At 49.4% G+C, this 22,932-nt stretch overlaps 1 protein-coding gene across 1 annotated transcript in view; it reads left to right on the plus strand.

Moving 5' to 3' along the window:
- The first annotated feature begins 408 nt into the window (after window positions 1-408).
- Window positions 409-22,932, plus strand: part of dcst2 (DC-STAMP domain containing 2) — a 38,908-nt gene continuing 16,384 nt past the window's right edge. The window contains exons 1-3 of the mRNA XM_062423236.1: window positions 409-458; window positions 1,497-1,750; window positions 1,848-2,018. Coding sequence (XP_062279220.1) covers window positions 409-458; window positions 1,497-1,750; window positions 1,848-2,018 — 475 coding nt within the window. The remainder of the gene's footprint in view (window positions 459-1,496; window positions 1,751-1,847; window positions 2,019-22,932) is intronic.

The raw sequence follows: 22,932 nt of genomic DNA on the forward strand, positions 1-22,932 counted from the left end.
CACACAAACACACACGCACAGGTAACACACACACACACGTAACACACACACACACAAACACACACACACAGGTAACACACACACACGTAACACACACACACGTAACACACACACGTAACACACACACACGCACAAACACACACGCACAAACACACACACACAGGTAACACACACACACACACAGGTAACACGCACACACAGGTAACACACACACACACACACACACACACACACACACTCTGCTGTCAGTCAGCAGCAGTGTGTCCCATCATGCTCTCAGAGCTTCCAGAAGCTTCAGTGACATCACAGTTTCCATGGTTACAGGAAAGCATCATGGTTTCTATGGTAACAGGAAAGCATCCCAGCCTGAGTGAAGCTAACAGAAAACAGATGAAGAAAGGAGAAAAGATGAAAGCTGAGGTCAAAGTTCAGCTGAGAGGAGGCGGAGCTCTGATCAGGTAACACACACACACACACACACACAGGTAACACACACACACACACACAGGTAACACACACACAGGTAACACACACACACACACACAGGTAACACACACACACACACACACACAGGTAACACACACACAGGTAACACACACACACACAGGTAACACACACACACACAGGTAACACACACACAGGTAACACACACACAGGTAACACACACACACACACACACACAGGTAACACACACACACACAAACACACACAGGTAACACACACACAGGTAACACACACACACACACACACACAGGTAACACACACACACACACACAGGTAACACACACAGGTAACACACACACACACACAGGTAACACACACACAGGTAACACACACACAGGTAACACACACACACACAGGTAACACACACACAGGTAACACACACACACACAGTTAACACACACACACAGGTAACACACACACACACACACAGGTAACACACACACAGGTAACACACACACACAGGTAACACACACAGGTAACATACACACACACAGGTAACACACACACACAGGTAACACACACACACACACAGGTACACACACACACAGGTAACACACACACACACACACAGGTAACACACACACAGGTACACACACACACAGGTAACACACACACACACACACAGGTAACACACACACAGGTAACACACACACACAGGTACACACACACACAGGTAACACACACACACACACAGGTACACACACACACAGGTACACACACACAGGTAACACACACACACACACACAGGTAGGTTATTAACGTACGGACTAAATCTGATCAATAGAACTTAAACCAGTTTAATGCTGTAACAGGATGTGATGTCACCAAGTTTATCTCTCTGTGCTATGATTGGCTCTAAGTCCTCTAACAGCTGATTGGCTGATTTCTCATCGTAGAGAGAAAAGGGAGGTTAGATGGAGGTCTGTGATTGGCTGGAAGAGATTTGATTAGAGCTACTTTAAACAAATGTCTCTACATGTTTCCCTCCACAGGTCAGCAGGAAGCCGCTGCCTCAGGAGGAAGGTCAAAGGTCACCTGATGGAGGCGGGGCGGAGCCTGGCGGCCTTTGTGTGTGGGCTGCTGCTGGCGTGTGTGTACGGCGCCACAGCGCTCTTCCTGCAGCAGCAGCCGCTGTGGGTCAGCGTGTACGGCACGCTGGCCGTCGCCTTCATGGCAGCGTTCGGGATGGGTCTGTCTGCCAGCGTCAGGGCCGACGTCATGGTTACGCTGCCCTCCCTGTGCTCAGGTGAGTCACATGGGTCCTCCTGTAGGTGTGACATAACGAGAGGCGGGGCTACTGTACATAAGGCTGTGATTGGCCAGTGACAGTGTGTGTGTTGCAGCTCACGGGAGGAACTTCCTGCTGCTCCTCAGCGTGTCGCTGCTGCTCGCCGCGCCGCTCAGCAACACGCTCCGAAACACGGAGCGAGCCGCCACCAGCCTGCTGTGTGGAGCCGAGCTCACAGCCAATCAGACGCAGGAGTTGCTGCAGAGAGCAGCCACGCCCCTCTTCTGTAAGACCCGCCCACCTCAGAGTACACAATACTACACACTGTACTACACACTGTACTACACACCCTGCATGTAAAGCATAAGGTACTGCATGTACTGCGTAAAGTACTGCATGTAAAGCATAAAGTACTGCGTACTACCAAACACTTGTTTCCTCTGGATTTGGATGGTATGGACACATCACAGACTTCCAGTCTTTACCAGCTGGTTCTGCGTGCCTGAAGAACAGTTTTTAATGTGAGGAGAGACTGCTCTCAGTTGTATGGGAATGTTGGGGAAGAACCTTTGTTCTATAACCCGGCCATTCAGAGCAGGGTTCTCAGCTCTGTCAGTGTTCAGAGGATCCTTATAACAGCAGGACTGAGGTCAGCGGGTCAGTGGTGCTGCTAGGCTGTGTCAAGACACTGGCATTAAGTCTCTGCGTCTCCTGGACTGGTGGAGGAGGTGATGAACGGACTTCCTGCAGGATGTTGGGTGGGTCCTGCAGGATGCTGGGTGGGACGGGTCCTGCAGGATGCTGGGTGGGACGGGTCCTGCAGGATGCTGGGTGGGACGGATCCTGCAGGATGTTGGGTGGGACGGATCCTGCAGGATGCTGGGTGTGATGGGTCCTGCAGGATGCTGGGTGGGACGGTCCTGCAGGATGCTGGGTGGGATGGGTCCTGCAGGATGTTGGGTGGGTCCTGCAGGATGTTGGATGGGTCCTGCAGGATGTTGGGTGGGTCCTGCAGGATGTTGGGTGGGTTCTGCAGGATGCTCGGTGGGATGGGTCCTGCAGGATGTTGGGTGGGATGGGTCCTGCAGGAGGTTGGGTGGGTCCTGCAGGATGTTGGGTGGGTCCTGCAGGATGTTGGGTGGGATGGGTCCTGCAGGATGTTGGGTGGGTCCTGCAGGATGTTGGGTGGGATGGGTCCTGCAGGATGCTGGGTGGGTCCTGCAGGATGTTGGGTGGGACGGGTCCTGCAGGATGTTGGGTGGGTCCTGCAGGATGTTGGGTGGGACGGGTCCTGCAGGATGCTGGGTGGGACGGGTCCTGCAGGATGCTGGGTGGGACGGGTCCTGCAGGATGTTGGGTAGGACGGGTCCTGCAGGATGCTGGGTGCGATGGGTCCTGCAGGATTTTGGGTGGGTCCTGCAGGATGTTGGGTGGGTTCTGGAGGATGCTCGGTGGGATGGGTCCTGCAGGATGTTGGGTGGGTCCTGTAGGATGTTGGATGGGTCCTGCAGGATGTTGGGTGGGTCCTGCAGGATGTTGGGTGGGTTCTGCAGGATGCTCGGTGGGATGGGTCCTGCAGGATGTCGGGTGGGATGGGTCCTGCAGGAGGTTGGGTGGGTCCTGCAGGATGTTGGGTGGGTCCTGCAGGATGTTGGGTGGGATGGGTCCTGCAGGATGTTGGGTGGGTCCTGCAGGATGTTGGGTGGGATGGGTCCTGCAGGATGCTGGGTGGGTCCTGCAGGATGTTGGGTGGGACGGGTCCTGCAGGATGTTGGGTGGGTCCTGCAGGATGTTGGGTGGGACGGGTCCTGCAGGATGCTGGGTGGGACGGGTCCTGCAGGATGCTGGGTGGGACGGGTCCTGCAGGATGTTGGGTAGGACGGGTCCTGCAGGATGCTGGGTGCGATGGGTCCTGCAGGATGTTGGGTGGGACGGGTCCTGCAGGATGCTGGGTGGGACGGGTCCTGCAGGATGCTGGGTGGGACGGGTCCTGCAGGATGCTGGGTGGGACGGGTCCTGCAGGATGTTGGGTAGGACGGGTCCTGCAGGATGCTGGGTGCGATGGGTCCTGCAGGATTTTGGGTGGGACAGGTCCTGCAGGATGCTGGGTGGCACGGGTCCTGGAGGATGCTCGGTGGGATGGGTCCTGCAGGATGTTGGGTGGGATGGATCCTGCAGGATGTTGGGTGGGTCCTGCAGGATTTTGGGTGGGTCCTGCAGGATGTTCGGTGGGTCCTGCAGGATGTTCGGTGGGTTCTGCAGGATGCTCGGTGGGATGGGTCCTGCAGGATGTTGGGTGGGACGGGTCCTGCAGGATGCTGGGTGGGACGGGTCCTGCAGGATGTTGGGTAGGACGGGTCCTGCAGGATGCTGGGTGGGACGGGTCCTGCAGGATGCTGGGTGGGACGGATCCTGCAGGATGTTGGGTGGGACGGATCCTGCAGGATGCTGGGTGGGACGGATCCTGCAGGATGTTGGGTGGGACGGATCCTGCAGGATGCTGGGTGGGACGGGTCCTGCAGGATGCTGGGTGGGACGGGTCCTGCAGGATGCTGGGTGGGACGGATCCTGTAGGATGTTGGGTGGGACGGATCCTGCAGGATGCTGGGTGGGATGGGTCCTGCAGGATGTTGGGTGGGTCCTGCAGGATGTTGGGTGGGTCCTGCAGGATGTTGGTTGGTTCCTGCAGGATGCTGGGTGGGTCTTGCAGGATGTTGGGTGGGTCCTGCAGGATGTTGGGTGGGACGGGTCCTGCAGGATGCTGGGTGTGATGGGTCCTGCAGGATGCTGGGTGGGACGGTCCTGCAGGATGCTGGGTGGGATGGGTCCTGCAGGATGTTGGGTGGGTCCTGCAGGATGTTGGATGGGTCCTGCAGGATGTTGGGTGGGTCCTGCAGGATGTTGGGTGGGTTCTGCAGGATGCTCGGTGGGATGGGTCCTGCAGGATGTTGGGTGGGATGGGTCCTGCAGGAGGTTGGGTGGGTCCTGCAGGATGTTGGGTGGGTCCTGCAGGATGTTGGGTGGGATGGGTCCTGCAGGATGTTGGGTGGGTCCTGCAGGATGTTGGGTGGGATGGGTCCTGCAGGATGCTGGGTGGGTCCTGCAGGATGTTGGGTGGGACGGGTCCTGCAGGATGTTGGGTGGGTCCTGCAGGATGTTGGGTGGGACGGGTCCTGCAGGATGCTGGGTGGGACGGGTCCTGCAGGATGCTGGGTGGGACGGGTCCTGCAGGATGTTGGGTAGGACGGGTCCTGCAGGATGCTGGGTGCGATGGGTCCTGCAGGATTTTGGGTGGGTCCTGCAGGATGTTGGGTGGGTTCTGGAGGATGCTCGGTGGGATGGGTCCTGCAGGATGTTGGGTGGGTCCTGCAGGATGTTGGATGGGTCCTGCAGGATGTTGGGTGGGTCCTGCAGGATGTTGGGTGGGTTCTGCAGGATGCTCGGTGGGATGGGTCCTGCAGGATGTTGGGTGGGATGGGTCCTGCAGGAGGTTGGGTGGGTCCTGCAGGATGTTGGGTGGGTCCTGCAGGATGTTGGGTGGGATGGGTCCTGCAGGATGTTGGGTGGGTCCTGCAGGATGTTGGGTGGGATGGGTCCTGCAGGATGCTGGGTGGGTCCTGCAGGATGTTGGGTGGGACGGGTCCTGCAGGATGTTGGGTGGGTCCTGCAGGATGTTGGGTGGGACGGGTCCTGCAGGATGCTGGGTGGGACGGGTCCTGCAGGATGCTGGGTGGGACGGGTCCTGCAGGATGTTGGGTAGGACGGGTCCTGCAGGATGCTGGGTGCGATGGGTCCTGCAGGATGTTGGGTGGGACGGGTCCTGCAGGATGCTGGGTGGGACGGGTCCTGCAGGATGCTGGGTGGGACGGGTCCTGCAGGATGCTGGGTGGGACGGGTCCTGCAGGATGTTGGGTAGGACGGGTCCTGCAGGATGCTGGGTGCGATGGGTCCTGCAGGATTTTGGGTGGGACAGGTCCTGCAGGATGCTGGGTGGCACGGGTCCTGGAGGATGCTCGGTGGGATGGGTCCTGCAGGATGTTGGGTGGGATGGATCCTGCAGGATGTTGGGTGGGTCCTGCAGGATTTTGGGTGGGTCCTGCAGGATGTTCGGTGGGTCCTGCAGGATGTTCGGTGGGTTCTGCAGGATGCTCGGTTGGGATGGGTCCTGCAGGATGTTGGGTGGGACGGGTCCTGCAGGATGCTGGGTGGGACGGGTCCTGCAGGATGTTGGGGTAGGACGGGTCCTGCAGGATGCTGGGTGGGACGGGTCCTGCAGGATGCTGGGTGGGACGGATCCTGCAGGATGTTGGGTGGGACGGATCCTGCAGGATGCTGGGTGGGACGGATCCTGCAGGATGTTGGGTGGGGACGGATCCTGCAGGATGTTGGGTGGGATGGGTCCTGCAGGATGTTGGGTGGGATGGGTCCTGCAGGATGTTGGGTGGGTCCCTGCAGGATGTTGGGTGGGATTGGTCCTGCAGGATGTTGGGTGGGACGGATCCTGCAGGATGCTGGGTGGGACGGGTCCTGCAGGATGCTGGGTGGGACGGGTCCTGCAGGATGCTGGGTGCGATGGGTCCTGCAGGATGTTGGGTGGGATGGGTCCTGCAGGATGTTGGGGTGGGATGGGTCCTGCAGGATGCTGGGTGGGTCCTGCAGGATGTAGGGTGGGACGGGTCCTGCAGGATGTTGGGTGGGATGGGTCCTGCAGGATGCTGGGTGGGATGGGTCGTACAGGATGTTGGGTGGGTCCTGCAGGATGTTGGGTGGGTTCTGCAGGATGCTCGGTGGGATGGGTCCTGCAGGATGTTGGGTGGGATGGGTCCTGCAGGATGTTGGGTGGGATGGGTCCTGCAGGATGTTGGGTGGGTCCTGCAGGATGTTGGGTGGGTCCTGCAGGATGTTGGGTGGGTCCTGCAGGATGCTGGGTGGGTCCTGCAGGATGTTGGGTGGGTCCTGCAGGATGTTGGGTGGGGCGGGTCCTGCAGGATGCTGGGTGTGATGGGTCCTGCAGGATGCTGGGTGGGATGGGTCCTGCAGGATGTTGGGTGGGTCCTGCAGGGAGTTGGATGGGTCCTGCAGGATGCTGGGTGGGACGGGTCCTGCAGGAGGATGGGTGGGTCCTGCAGGATGCTGGGTGGGATGGGTCCTGCAGGATGTTGGGTGGGTCCTGCAAGATGCTGGGTGGGACGGGTCCTGCAGGATGCTGGGTGGAACGGGTCCTGCAGGATGTTGGGTGGGTTCTGCAGGATGCTCGGTGGGATGGTCCTGCAGGATGTTGGGTGGGATGGGTCCTGCAGGATGTTGGGTGGGTCCTGCAGGATGTTGGGTGGGATGGGTCCTGCAGGATGTTGGGTGGGTCCTGCAGGATGTTGGGGTGGGATGGGTCCGGCAGGATGTTGGGTGGGTCCTGCAGGATGTTGGGTGGGTCCTGCAGGATGTTCTGTGGGACGGGTCCTGCAGGATGTTCTGTGGGACGGGTCCTGCAGGATGCTGGTGGCTTTGATCAGCCTCTGCAGAGGTGCTGCTGCCACACAAGGATTCTATAAGTCACAACACTTTCCATATGGACTCACTCTGTGTGCTGTTCAAACCAATGACATCATAGTCTCAGATCAGCTGATCTGATTGTGTTTTATTATTTATTCAGTTTTGAACCAAATTATGTATCCTGATATTTAAATCTCTCTCTCTCTCTGTCTCTCTCTCTCTGTCTCTCTCTCTCTGTCTCTCTCTGTCTCTCTCTCTCTCTCTCTCTCTCTCTCTCTCTCTCTCTGCTCTCTCTCTGCTCTCTCTCCTGCTCTCTCTCTCTGCTCTCTCTCTGCTCTCTCTCTCTGCTCTCTCTGTCTCTCTCTGTCTCTCTCTGTCTCTCTGTCTCTCTCTCTGTCTCCTCTCTGTCTCTGTCTCTCTGTCTCTCTCTCTCTCTCTCTGTCTCTCTCTCTCTCTCTCTCTCTCTGTCTCTCTCTGTCTCTCTGTCTCTCTCTCTGTCTCTCTCTGTCTCTGTCTCTCTCTCTCTCTGTCTCTCTCTCTCTCTCTCTCTCTCTCTCTCTCTTTGTCTCTCTCTCTCTCTCTGTCTCTCTCTCTCTGTCTCTCTCTCTCTCTCTTGTCTCTCTCTCTCTCTCTGTCTCTCTCTCTCTGTCTCTCTCTCTCTCTCTGTCTCTCTCTCTCTCTCTGTCTGAGTGAGTGTGTGGAGTGTGCTGAGCGGTTTGAGAGCGGTTGTTTTGAGCGTTTTCTATCTCTTATGTATTTTTTCTATTTTTTTTTTTCTTTAATGTATTGGTTCCTGTAGTTTGTTATTAAGTGTTGGTTGTGTTTTGTTGGTTTTATTTTATTTCTTTTGGGGTGTTTTTGTGGTTTTTGGCCGATCCGGCTTTGTTTGGCCGGTTTTGGCGCCACACAAACAATGGTGGTCGGCCGGCGGTGATTTTCACCCGGTTGTCGCGGAAAAGCAACGGCATCAAGGTGGATGCCGGGTCTCAGCACACCGTGGAGGAGGTAGCTTTGGCTGTGGGAGAGGTGGTTGGATTTGACAGCATCAAATCGGCATCTCGAATGAACAAAGCCGTGGTTATTTTCCTAGATGAAGTGAGGAAGGTGGAGCAGGTGTGGTCGAGAGTGGGATTGTTATCAGAGAAACTTTTACTCCGGTGTTTCCTCTTGTAAGTCCTGCAAAGAAAATAATGATCTCCAACGCTCCACCTTTTATTAGAAATGATGATCTGTGTAAAGCACTGTCCAGATACGGACAACTGGTGTCGCCCATTCAAAGGGTTCTGTTGGGATGTAAATCACCGAAGCTAAAACATGTTGTATGTCACAGAAGACACGTTTACATGCTGCCAAAAGATAATGATTCTCACCTAAATCTGACACTAACCTTTAATGTTGAGGGGTTTAACTATGTGGTTTTTGTCACGTCAGAGAACATGAAATGTTTTGGGTGTGGGGATGAGGGGCACCTGGTTCGGGCTTGTCCCAAAATCCAGGCAGGAAGCCGGGGGTTCGGGGCTCGGATCGGCCGGCAGGAGAAGCCGGCGGCTCGGGACCGAGTCTGCCGGCCAGAGAAACCGGCGGCTCAGGACCGAGTCTGCCGGCCGGAGAAAACCGGCGGCTCGGGACCGAGTCTGCCGGCCGGAGAAGAACCGGCGGCTCGGGACCGAGTCTGCCGGCCGGAGAAACCGGCGGCTCGGGGACCGAGTATGCCGGCAGAGGAGGCTGGAGGTTCGGGCTCGGATCAGCCGGCGGGGCGAGTGGAGGCGGATAAAGCCGCGGAGGAGCATACAGGTGAGTCATGCTCACCTGTTGCATCGCAGGATGCAGAGAAAACAGCGACAGCTGGTTTAGAAACAAAGGAGGGTCAGGAACTGAAAAAGAAATGATTAGCAATTCAGTGGTGAAGGGGAAGAAGGTGTGCAGTGATGGTGACAGTGTTATAAAGGATGTGTTGATGGAGGACATCTGTGATGACACAAGTCTCACAGTTAAAACTGGTAAACGTAAAAAAAGGGCTGATAAAAAGACGCAGAGTGAGGTTAAAACCAGGAGGATGGTACAGACTGTCTCTCTGATGAGGAGGAGGAGGAAGAAGAGCTGACTGCTTCTTCTCAGGCAGAGCAAATTACATCATACTCTATGGAAACAATAAAACAGTTCCTAGTACAAACTAAAGGTCAGAGATGTTTGCAGTTGCAACATTTCTTCCCTGATCTCACTGGTTTTATTAGATCTGTAGCTCGACTCAGAAGACAAGACGCTTTCGACATACTGGAGGTGTACAGACTAAAGAAACTGGTGACTAAAGCCAAAGCTAAACGTGATGGTGATGATGATGATGATGATGATGATAATGATGATGATGATGTTTAAATACATCGTCTTATTGATTATTGTCTGTCTCTCTGTTAGAGCTGCAGATTTTATTTACACCATGGCAGACATTAATATTGGGTCCATTAATATTAACGGGGCACGTAGTGACGTCAAGAGAGCTTCTGTTTTTAAATTGTTTGAGTTAAAAAACCTGGATGTGGTGTTTCTCCAGGAAACTCATAGTGACTCTGTGTCCGCAACCTCAAACAAATAGTCGACACTCTAACTGACATGTACTACTTAGGTAAGGAGACAGTTTTACAGATGCACCCAACTTGTCAATTTGTAAGTTTCAGCATGCATGACAGTTCCTTCTCTCTCCCCTCAGGTTGTGGTTTTTATTTGTGTTTATGCTCCGGTTTTAAGCTCTGAGAGGATGAACTTTTTAAATGTTTTATGTGATGTTGTTCGTGACTGTGCTGATGATTATTTATTCTTGGGTGGTGATTTTAACTGCACTGAGGATTTTAAGTTAGACAGGAATCATCTGGAGCCTCATCCTGCTTCCGCTGCTCGACTCCGACGTCTCATTGAGACTCATGAGCTGAAGGATGTGTGGAGAGGTTTTAACAGTAAGAACAAACAGTACACCTGGACTCACTGCAGAGATAACTGTCTGTCTCTGGCCAGGCTGGACCGCTTTTACTGTTTTAAACATCATTTTAGTATTTTTAAAAGCTGTCGTATCGTCCCAGTTGGGGTGTCTGATCACTCTCTGGTTCAGTGCTGCTTTTATATTCAGGATGTGAAGACTGCCAGTGCTTATTGGCATTTTAATACTGCTCTTTTATCGGATCATTCTTTTAGAGAAGCTTTTAGTTTTTTATGGATTTTACACAGAGAAAAGAAATCATCATTTTCCTCAGTGCAGCGGTGGTGGGATGTTGGGAAAACCATCATTCAGCAATTTTGTCGTCAGTATAATCGCAATGTCACCAAGTACATTACCAGATCCCTTCAGGACCTGGAGACTGAGGTACAGATGTTATTAGGCTGTACAGGAGATCAAGGGTGTGTTGAAGCCCTTAAAAGTAAAAAGGCTGCTTTAGCCAACCTGTTGGGCGTCACTGCACAGGGAGCTCTGGTCCGCTCCCGCTTCATGAACGCCTCATTGATGGACGCCCCCTCACAGTTTTTTTCGGCCTGGAGCGCAGGAACGGTCAGAGGAAGACCATGCACTGTCTGGCGCTCCGATGATGGTTCCTCATTCACTGCAGCTCAGGATATACGACGGTACGCCACCCACTTTATCGAGACCTGTTTAAAACGGAGCTGGTGGAGGACCCGGAGCTTCATACATCCTTCATGTCCGATCTTCCACAGGTGGAGGCATCCTCAACTCCCAGCTAGACGCTGAGTTCACCCTGGAAGAACTTCATGTGGCCCTAATGAGCCTGGCCAATGGGAAGGCTCCGGGGATTGACGGTCTGCCTATAGACTTTTACAAAGTTTTTTGGCAGGTAAGGGGTCAGGACATGTTGGAGGTGTTCCAGCACAGCTTTAAAAGTGGGTGCCTACCCTTTGAGCTGCAGGAGGGCAATCATCACATTGCTCCCTAAAAAAGGGGACCTACAACAATTGAGGAACTGGAGGCCGGTCTCTCTGCTGTGTGGGGACTATAAAATCATGTCCAAGGCGCTGGCGTTGAGGCTCAGGGAGGTGATGGCTGATGTCATTCATGTGGACCAGACTTACTGTGTGCCCGGCAGGTTGATAAGTGACCAACGTCACTTTAATTCGGCATGTTTTGGAAGTCTCCAGCTCATTGGCTATGGATACTGGTCTTATTTCCATAGACCAGGAGAAGGCTTTTGACCGGGTTGAACACAAATACTTGTGGCGGACGCTCCGTGCGTTCGGGTTCAGGCCCAGGTTTTATAGCTAGGATCCAGGTTTTGTACCCGTGAGGTTGCGAGTATACTAAAAATAAACGGTGGTCTCGCTGCACCTTTCACAGTCCAGAGGGGAGTGCGGCAGGGTGCTCGCTGTCAGGAATGTTGTATTCTCTGGCCATTGAACCCCTGCTGCACAAACTTAGAAAGGAGCTAACCGGAGTGGTTTTCCCTGGTTGTCCGGCAGCCATAAAGCTGTCGGCTTATGCCGACGATGTGGTGGTGGTTTTTAATTCACAGAGGGATATTGATGTTTTAGAGGAGAATGTGGGTTTTTTTAACAGACTGTCTTCAGCCAAAGTAAATTGGAAAAAAAGTGAAGCTGTAACAGTGAAGAAAGATTCTCTGAGTGAGCTGGTTTTACCGGGAGGGTTGGGTTGGAAGACGGGTGGGTTAAAGTATCTGGGAGTGTTTTTAGGGGATGAGCTGTTTTTAAAAAAGAACTGGGACGGAGCGATGGAGTCCATACAGGGCAAACTGAAGAGGTGGAGGTGGCTTTTGCCGAGTATGTCATTCAGAGGAAGGACACTAATTATTAACAACCTGGTGTCCTCCTCTTTATGGCACCGGCTGGCCTGTGTTGACCCCCCCTCAAGTCTGCTGTCGGAGATCCAGGCAGTTCTGGTGGATTTTTTCTGGGACAGACTGCACTGGATCCCACAGGCTCTGCTGTTTCTTCCTAGGGAGGAGGGAGGACAGGGACTGGTGCACCTGGCCAGCAGGGGAGCTGCTTTCAGGCTCCAGTTCGTTCAGAGGCTGCTGTACGGACCGAAGGACCTGGTGTGGAGGCCTCTGGCTCAGCTGGTCCTACAGCGTGTCGGTGGTCGGGAACTACAGCACTCTGTGTTTTTAATGGATTTTAAGACTGTGAGGTTCCACACCCTGCCTGGATTTTATCGTGGACTTTTTACTGTGTGGAGGCTGCTGCTGAAGCGGAGGGATCAGCATGACTCTCTGTTCTGGCTGCTGCAGGAGCCGCTGGTTCACGGAGGACGCCTGAGCGCCCCCTGCTGGTCGGGAGCAGCAGTAACAGAGGCTTTCAGCAGAGCAGGGATTTTAACTCTCGGAGATGTCCTCACCTTCACTGGACCTGATCTAACAGATGCAGCAGGTCTGGCGGCTGGTCTGGGGGGAAGGTCAGAGAGGATCGTGAGCAGGCTGCTGGACCACTGGAGGAGCTGTCTGACGGGACATGAGCGCCTCCTGCTGACGCACTACAGCGGTGGTGTGACTGTCCCCTGCCCGGACGATCCTTTCCCCCCCCTCAGTGTCCGTCCTTGTTGGACAGACGATGTCAGAAGGTGTGAGGTGAACCTGCAGGAGGCCACAGGTAAAGCTCTGTCTGTTCTGATGGTTGAGTGTCTGAACAGACAGAAGCTGCAGCGTCGGGCCGACTCTCCCTGGAGAGCTCACCTGGGATTAGGTGAGGAAGTCCGGCCTGAGTGGAGGAGTCTCTACAAACCTCCGCTCACTAAGAGAGTGGCTGACCTGCAGTGGAGACTGGTTCATGGGATTTTAGCAGTTAATGCTTTCATCTCCATTCTGAACCCTGATGTGTCAGAAAAATGTCCTTTCTGTGGTGCCGTAGAGACAGTGTTCCACTGCTTCTCTGCGTGTCCTCGTCTCGGCCCTCTTTTTTCTCTGCTGGACAGATTGTTCAGGAAGGCAGGAGAGGTCTTCTCTCTCCACACCTTCATCTTGGGCTTCAAGTATAAACAAGCTGCTAAACAAAAATGTCAGCTTCTCAATTTTATTTTGGGGCAATCAAAAATGGCTGTGTACGTAAGCAGGAGGAGGAAAGTAGAGGACAGTGTGGACACTGATGTGGTTTTATTGTTCAGCAGGATGATCAAAGCCAGAGTCATGGTTGATTTTAAATATTTTAAAGAGATGCAGGACTTGGATCAGTTCAGGCTGATCTGGACTTATGGACTCGTTCTGTGTGCTGTTCAACAACATGAACTCTTTTTTTCAGATCAGTTGATCTGATCTGTTTGTGCGTTATTATTTTATTTATTTATTGTTAATTCAATAGTGTAACATGATTGATAAATAGGTTCAATAAAGTAACTATTTAAAAATCAAAAATCTCTCTCTCTCTCTCTCAGGCTGCTGCACACTGAACTAAACGCTGACTGGATCAATCAATCCCACTCTCTTAGAATCGGTTCTCAGTCAGCAGCTCTGGAGGACTTCTACTAAAGCTCTAAAGTCTCTGTCGGGTTATAAACATCATGAAGGATTCTTCCCACTCAGGAAACACAGACTTCACCCTGCTGCTCTCTGCAAGGCCACACACACATCTATGAGATCTCACAGCTTTAACCAGAGAAACATTAACATGATAAACTCATTAACTGTCACATAGTGTTACTGTGTGTGCAGTTATATTCTCTATTATCCATGTTGCTGTTTTTATGTTATCAGACAGAACTACTGCTGTGTGATGACAATGAAGGAATTTAATTGAATTGAATCTGCACACGGAGACGTTTCAGATCCTTTTGTTTGTTATTATATTTGAATATTTTAGGATGTGCTTGTGCTCTACATGTAAATATTCTGATGATCCAAATATTTTAGCTTCACAAACAAACACTGAACAGATCTGAGTTTAGTTCAGTTAGACTGTTTATTAGATGGACTCAAAGACTCTGCAGCTTCAGTTCAGCTGCTGCAGAGAAACAGCAGCTTGATTAGGAAACTCAGCCCAGCTGTGCCAATCAACTCACCTGCCCCCCCCCCCCCCCTCCTCCTCCTCCACAGGTGTTTGAGTCTCTGCAGCTCCAGTCACAAGTCTTCATCCTACTATTGTTAACGAAATATCCAGAAAATGATTAAAGTAAAAAGTAGTGAATGTTTCCTTCCTTTCTCTCCTGAGGTCATTAACCCTCCTGTTGTCCTCGAGTCAAGGTAGGAAGGGAGGAAGAAGGAAGGAAGGAAGGATAGGAGGGAGGGAGGAAGGAAGAAGGGAGGAAAGGAAAGAAGGAAGGGAGGAAGGAAGGATGGAAAGAAGGAAAGGAGGAAGGAAGGAAGGGAAGAAGAAGAAGAAGGCAGGAAAGCAGGGAGGGAAAAGGGAAGGAAAGAAGGACAGAGGAAACAAGGAAGGGAGGAAGGTAGGGGGGATGAAAGAAAGAGAGAAGGAGGGAGGAAAGGAAGGAAGGAAGGAAGGAAGGGAGGAAGAAGGAAAGAAAGGAGGGAGAAAGGGAGGAAGGAAGAAGGAAAGGAGGAAGGAAGGGAGGAAGAAGGAAGGAAAGTAGGGAGGAAGGAAGGAAGGGAGGAAGAAGGAAGGAAGGAAGGGGGATGGAGGAAGGAAAGAAGGAAAGGAGGAAAGAGAGAGGAAGGAAAGAAAGAGAGAAGGAGGGAGGAAGGAAGGACAGAAGGAAGGAAGGAAGGAAGGAACTGTCAAAACAGACGACACGAAGGTTAAAAGAGCTTCAGTGGATCAGCTGTTTCACCTCAGACAGAAACAGGAAACTCTTTCTACACATATTAGTAGTATTAATAGTTTTTTACTCAATTTAACACAGTTGGATGGAAACACTCACTGAGCTGATTTTATAACACACACACACACACACACACACACACACACACACACACACACACACACACACACACACACACACACACACACACACACATTTCAGCAGATCTCAGATCAGCGATTACGCAACATTACTGAGCATGATGCAGCTCCTCGTCAGTGACAGTAAGAAGCTTCACGCTCTTAAATCCAGATGTTTAAAGACATAATGTGAGGTGTGTGTGGCCAAAAGAACAACGCTCATACTCCATAAAAAGATTTGTTCATTACCGGATTTGTTTTTTTTATTTCCAAACACAATAAAAAAGAAGTGAAGAGTTTAATGTTGCGTGTTCCCGGCAGAGAGAAGCTGAACGTCTGCAGTCTTTTTATATCTGAGAGTCTGCAGAGACTTCAGGGAAATGTTGGAGAGTGAGCTCTGCGGTCTCTGCTGCTCTGTGTTTCAGCTCGCCGCTTCTCTCTACGCTCCACATTAGTGGTGAAGTGCTGGAGCAGAGATGCATTGTGGGAGGTTTGTGTTTCCCAGAAGAGCCGCTCCCGTCCAATCAGCTGCAGCGATGACGAGGAGCGGGAAGCTGAGCGGAGACGGACGTCAGCGAGGTAATTACAGCTACAGACGCTCTTTTACCCTCTGTTGTACTAGAAGGAAGGGAGGGAAGGAAAGGAAAGGAGGAAAGGAGGCAGGAAGGAAGGAAAGGAGGGAGGAAAAGAGGGAGGAAAGGAGGGAGGAAGGAAGGAAAGGAGGGAGGAAGGAAAGTAGGGAGGAAAGGAGGGAGGGACGAAGGAAGGAAAAAGAAGGAAGGAAGGAGGGAAGGAGGAAGGAAGGAGGGAAGAAGGAAGGAAAGGAGGGAGGAAGGAAGGATGGGAGGAAGGAAGGAAGGAAGACAGGGGGATGGGATGGAGGAAGGACAGATGGAAGGAAGGAAGGAAGAAAGGGGGATGGAGGAAGCACAGACGGAAGGAAGGAAGGGAGGAAAGAAAGAAGGGAGAAAGGAAGGAAGGACAGAAGGAAGGAAGGAAGGAGGGAAGAAGGAAGGAAAGGAGGGAGGAAGGAAGGAAGGGAGGAAGGAAGGAAGGAAGACAGGGGGATGGGATGGAGGAAGGACAGATGGAAGGAAGGAAGGAAGAAAGGGGGATGGAGGAAGCACAGACGGAAGGAAGGAAGGGAGGAAAGAAGGAAGGGAGAAAGGAAGGCAGGACAGAAGGAAGGAAGGAAGGAAGGAAGGAAGGACGGAAGGAAGGAAGAAGGAGGGATGGAGGAAGTACAGACGGGGTCAGGTTGACCCGGGAGGGACTCAAAGGTTAAATCAGGAGTTCAGAGTCTGAGAGAAAAAGCTGCAGAAGTTCTGAAACCCCCACTGAGCCGTCAGACAGTGAACGCACCACGGAGCAGAGTTCTGTGGAAGTTCTGGAGAAGCGTTTCTTCTCATGAACGTCTGTGTTTCCTCTGAGATGTTTGTTTGTGTGGTTAGTCCAACACATTCTCCATGAATCTCTGCTTTCTGCTGTTTATGAGCCGCTCTAATGTTCCTGAGAATTCATCACTAACATCATCGACGGCCCGATAAAAAGTCCATATAAGAAGAATCAGAACCAGCAGAACCACTCATCATGTCAGCGGTCGTATCAGAGCAGCTGCACTGAGTCACGAACAGGAAACACTCTGATGTGAAGTTAGACGCTAAAAAACATCTTTCAATCATATTCCAGCCTGCAGCAGCCGATCCCTCTATCTATCCCCTTCCTCCATCCCCCTTTCTTCCTTCCTTCCTCCCTTCCTTCCTCCCTCTCCTTCCTCCCTTCCTTCTTTCCTCTGTCCTTCTTTCTTTCTTTCCTTCCTCGCTTCCTTCATTCCTCCCTCTCCTTCCTCCCTTCCTTCTTTCTTCTGTCCTTCTTCCTTCCTTCCTTCCTTCCTTCCTTCCTTCCTTCCTTCCTTCCTTCCTTCCTTCCTTCCTTCCTTCTTCCTTCCTTCCTTCCTTCCTTCCTTCCTCCTTCCCTCCCTCCTTTCCTTCCTTCTTCCTCGCTTCCTTCCGTCCTTCTTTCCTTCCTTCCTCCCCCCTTTCCTTCCTTCTTTCCTTCCTACCTTCCTTCCTCCCTCCTTTCCTTCCTTCTTCCCTCCTTCCTTCCTTCCTTCTTTCCTTCTTCCTTCCTACTTTCCTTCCTTTTTACTCCTTCCCTTCCTCCTTTCCTTCCTTCCTCTTGTTTGTTTCTTTTCTTTCTTTCTATCTTCCTGCTGGTTTCAGTCACAGTTTAAATGCTTTGGGAGGAAATCTAACAGTTGATCTCGGTGCTTTTTGCTTAACGTCTCTGACAGAGTGTGAAATGTTTCTCAGCAGGTTCAAAGTCCTGAAACACGTCAGCTGCTGCCGGTGAGGTCGCTGCAGGTCGTCTGGGGGGGGGAGGGGATCAGAGTCTCAATGCAGAGAAATGATGAAATATAGAAAAAGCAGCTTTATTTCAAGTCACTTCATTTAGTTTTGAAGCAATTTTCTTTACTTTTATTGTATTTACATTTAATCATTTTTATTTCACTGAGGCCAACACACATGTTTTCTTCTTACTTGTATTTACTGTATATTTTTTTACTCATTTTATTTTATTTTATAACTTTAGTTTCATTTTTATGTTTAGTTTAGGTGATAATTTAACTCAAATATTCATGTAGAAATATATATACACACGTCTTTGTTCCTTGTCCTTCATCTTTTTTAGAAATAGTGACGAGCAAAAAGAGAAAATAAATAAATAAATAAATAAATAAATAAATAAATAAATAAATAAATAAAGCAGTTTCTGAGGTTTTATTGTAATTCATGTGTTTAAAATTCTCTGAAACAAGCAGCTCAGATCTGTTCATGTAGTCTGTTGGTGGTTTCTCGGACGTCTCCTCTCTTTAATGGGGGGGGGGGTGTCAAGGGGGGTCAAGGGGGGTCAAGGGGTGTCAAGGGGGGTCAAGGGGGAGAGACGGTGACAAACTTTGACACCTGACCAGCTGAAGTTTTTCACTCCTTAAAAACAAAGAAACAAACTGAGATGTGAGTCAGAGAATAAACAGAAGCATCATCGACCTCGTTAGGCTGAGCTTAACGAGGTTAAACTAGGCTCAGGTGTGAAGGATGTAACGAGGCTTCACCTTTATACAGATCCAGCTCTACTCTGATAGTACCTGGTACCTGCCGAGGTTCCAAGAGAGCCGAGCCGATACTAAATGTGACGTCATCAGACTGCCGGCCGCTGAGCACGACGTCCAACACAAGAATCAAACCCGCCATTTTTAAGTCAAAGTCAAAGTCAAAGTCGGCTTTATTGTCAGTTTCTTCACATGTTTAGACTACAAAGGAATGGAGGAGACGTTTCTCACTATCCCACGCTGGAACAGATAAGACAGATGTTTCCTAACACTAAAGAGTAAACATTGAAGTGCACAACAGATAAGACATTTACTAATAGAATAAATAGACAGTAAGATAAAATAAGATTTAGGAGTCTACTTTTTATATGTAGGAAGTAGCAGCGTAAGTTTCTTTATAGTTAGGTTGTGGTAATGCAAAAAGTTCTGTAAGATGTATTTTTAACATAAACATTGCAAAAAGAACAGTCATTTAATAGCAGCAATTTTAGTCTGTGAGGGGGGGGGGGTGGGGGGGTTCAGCTTTCTGACAGCCTGGAGGATATGACTGGAGGGAGGGAGGGAGGGAGGGGAGAGAGCCTGGTGTATGAAACTGAAATACCAGCAACAATAGTTACAGCACGTTTCATGCGAGTTTAACACGGCCGAGCAGCAAGTAACCCATCGCCTCCATGTCCTCCATCGTTTATGTGTTTGTGTCGCGTAGAAAACAAAGTCACGGCAGTTTAACGCAGCGTTGCTATGACGACCCCGCTCACGTTGAGGAGGAACTATAGTAATGGAAAAGGTTCCTGGTACCAAAACTGAGCCGAGTCGAGCCGAGTAGAGTAGAGCTAGAACTGTGTAGTGGAAAAGCACCTTTAGAAGTTCTGCGTGGAGGGAACGCGTTGCTCTGTAATTCACCGCCATGCCGCTAGGGGGCGTGGCTTTGGGGTTGGAGCTCATCGATATTGAACAACAAATGATTTTATTGCAAATGTTGAGGTGCAGGCGACAGAAAAGACGTTTGCGTCTGTAGAAAGAAGACGGAAAAAGCAACTGCCGGAGGAACTGATGTTGTGATCGGACCAATCACAGCCCTTGCGGTCCGCGTTGCCGTGACGCGTAGTTAGGATTTTTTGGAGGTGCACGTCAGGCTAGAAGTATAAATCAAGCTTTAAACTGTCAGTGAATGGAGGTCGATGCAGAGTCCTAACGAGGTTAATGAGAGTTTCAGACGCTGCTGCAGCTACTCGGTTCTTCAGGCTGCCAGCGCCCTCTACAGGCTGGAATGCCCCCCCACCCCCCCCCCCCCATCCCCCCCTCCGAGTGACATAACTTTTAATTAATATGACAGACGATGATGGAAGCTACGACAGTCTCAGCTGCACTCGAACGTCACATTCAGAGCGTCGACTCGCACACCTGAAGTGTTACTGAGAGGGTTCATCAGGTCAGTGTGTGTGTGTGTGTGTGTGTGTGTGTGTGTGTGTGTGTGTGTGTGTGTGTGTGTGTGTGTGTGTGTAATTAAATGAGGCGCTGAATGAAAACGAGGCCGTGTGACTTCTGACCCCCCCACTGATGAGGAGCAGGCCAGGCATGAAGTTCTCACACTGTCCCCCTGCAGCTTCACACCTCACACACACACACACACACACACACACACACACACACACACACACACACACACACACACACACACACACACACACACACACACACACACACACACACACACACACACAGTTGAGGTCAGGTCAGTGTGTAGAGCACAGGTCATGTGACCCGGTGTGTGTGTGTGTGTGTGTGTGTGTCTGTGTGTGTGTGTGTGTGTGTGTGTGTGTGTGTGTGTGTGTGTGTGTGTGTGTGTGTCTGTGTGTGTGTGTGTGTATCAGTCAGGCTGAAATTCACGTGAAGTTAATCTAACAACTAATCTGAACCGTGTAATTTAACTTCCTGTTGATCAGGTGACTCACTGATGGCCCCGAAATAAGCATTTTACACACACACACACACACACACACACACACACACACACACACACACACACACACACACACACACACACACACACACACACACACACACACACACACACACACACACACACACAGCTGGTTCATCTTTAACCCAAACACACTGTTCAGGGTCTAATTTGACCTCATATGACCCAGAATATACAAACATGGAAATATTTTATCTTTATTATTTCATTATAGTGAAGGATGCAACAACATTTGAATGATTGGCTTCATAGTTTAAACTTTAACTAACTATTATCTCTATGTGCAAAAATGTAAACAGCTGCACTAAAATTAATTAAATAACTTTTAAAATATTTCCATTTTTGGACATTCAAAGCCACTATAAGAAACGTTAATGCTTAAAATGTGTAATTTTTTTTTTTTTTATGCTTTTTGATGTTAAAATGGTTCAAATTTGACCTGAACGGTTTGTAAACAACAAAATCTAAATAATAAGACACTGTTGTGGCCCAGTGAAGGTAATCAGTGTATGAACTCCACCAGCAGCACCAGTAACAGCAGCACCAGTAACAGCAGCACCAGTAACAGCAGCACCAGTAACAGCAGCAGTATAAACCAGTTCACCCACTGAGCAGCAGGTGGGAACAGCTCATAAAGAAGGTGTTAAAAGTCACAGCTTCAATCATCAACACCTGAACCTCCAAACTGTGTCTGTTCCCACACTGTCCTCCAGCAGAGCCCTGACCTCCTCCTGCTCCTCCTCTTCTTCATCATCATCATCATCATCATCATCTTCATCATCATCATCATCATCATCTAAAGTACTGCAGTATTATAGTGATGTAGTATGCAGTATTACAGTAAAAGTACTGCAGTATTATGAGCGATGTAGTATGCAGTATTACAGTAAAAGTACTGCAGTATTATGAGTGATGTAGTATGCAGTATTACAGTAAAGTACTGCAGTATTATGAGCGATGTAGTATGCAGTATTACAGTAAAAGTACTGCAGTATTATAGTGATGTAGTATGCAGTATTACAGTAAAGTACTGCAGTATTATAGTGATGTAGTATGCAGTATTACAGTAAAGTACTGCAGTATTATAGTGATGTAGTATGCAGTATTACAGTAAAAGTACTGCAGTATTATAGTGATGTAGTATGCAGTATTACAGTAAAAGTACTGCAGTATTATAGTGATGTAGTATGCAGTATTACAGTAAAGTACTGCAGTATTATGAATGATGTAGTATGCAGTATTACAGTAAAAGTACTGCAGTATTATGAGTGATGTAGTATGTAGTATTACAGTAAAGTACTGCAGTATTATGAGTGATGTAGTATGTAGTATTACAGTAAAGTACTGCAGTATTATGAGTGATGTAGTATGTAGTATTACAGTAAAGTACTGCAGTATTATGAGTGATGTAGTATGCAGTATTACAGTAAAAGTACTGCAGTATTATGAGTGATGTAGTATGCAGTATTACAGTAAAAGTACTGCAGTATTATGAGTGATGTAGTATGCAGTATTACAGTAAAAGTACTGCAGTATTATAGTGATGTAGTATGCAGTATTATAGTGATGTAGTATGCAGTATTATAGTGATGTAGTATGCAGTATTACAGTAAAAGTACTGCAGTATTATAGTGATGTAGTATGCAGTATTACAGTAAAAGTACTGCAGTATTATAGTGATGTAGTATACAGTATTACAGTAAAAGTACTGCAGTATTATGAGTGATGTAGTATGCAGTATTACAGTAAAGTACTGCAGTATTATAGTGATGTAGTATGCAGTATTACAGTAAAAGTACTGCAGTATTATAGTGATGTAGTATACAGTATTACAGTAAAAGTACTGCAGTATTATAGTGATGTAGTATGCAGTATTACAGTAAAAGTACTGCAGTATTATGAGCGATGTAGTATGCAGTATTACAGTAAAAGTACTGCAGTATTATGAGTGATGTAGTATGCAGTATTACAGTAAAGTACTGCAGTATTATGAGTGATGTAGTATGCAGTATTACAGTAAAAGTACTGCAGTATTATGAGTGATGTAGTATGCAGTATTACAGTAAAAGTACTGCAGTATTATAGTGATGTAGTATGCAGTATTACAGTAAAGTACTGCAGTATTATAGTGATGTAGTATGCAGTATTACAGTAAAGTACTGCAGTATTATAGTGATGTAGTATGCAGTATTACAGTAAAAGTACTGCAGTATTATAGTGATGTAGTATGCAGTATTACAGTAAAGTACTGCAGTATTATAGTGATGTAGTATGCAGTATTACAGTAAAGTACTGCAGTATTATAGTGATGTAGTATGCAGTATTACAGTAAAGTAGTGCAGTATTATAGTGATGTAGTATGCAGTATTACAGTAAAGTACTGCAGTATTATAGTGATGTAGTATGCAGAGTATTACAGTAAAGTAGTGGTTTGGTCCTCTGACTGATATATTATTATTATGACATCATTAGATTATTAATAGTGAAGCATCAGTGTTAGAGCAGCATGTTACTGTTGTAGCTGCTGGAGGTGGAGCTAGTTTACACTACTTTATATACAGTTAGCTAGTTTAGTCCAGTGGTTCCCAACCTAGGGGTGGGGCCCCTCCAAAGGGTCAGCAGATAAATGTGAGGGGTGGTGAGATGATTAATCCTCCTGTCGTCCTCCCGGGTCAAATTAACCCCGTTTGTTTTGACTGTTTCCTTCTTTCCTTCCTCCCTCCTTCTCTCTTTCTTTCCTTCCTCTCTCTTTCCTCCCTTCCTTCTTTCCTTCCTCCC

The sequence above is a fragment of the Scomber scombrus genome, chromosome 7, assembly GCF_963691925.1.
Source record: "Scomber scombrus chromosome 7, fScoSco1.1, whole genome shotgun sequence".
NCBI lineage: Eukaryota > Metazoa > Chordata > Actinopteri > Scombriformes > Scombridae > Scomber > Scomber scombrus.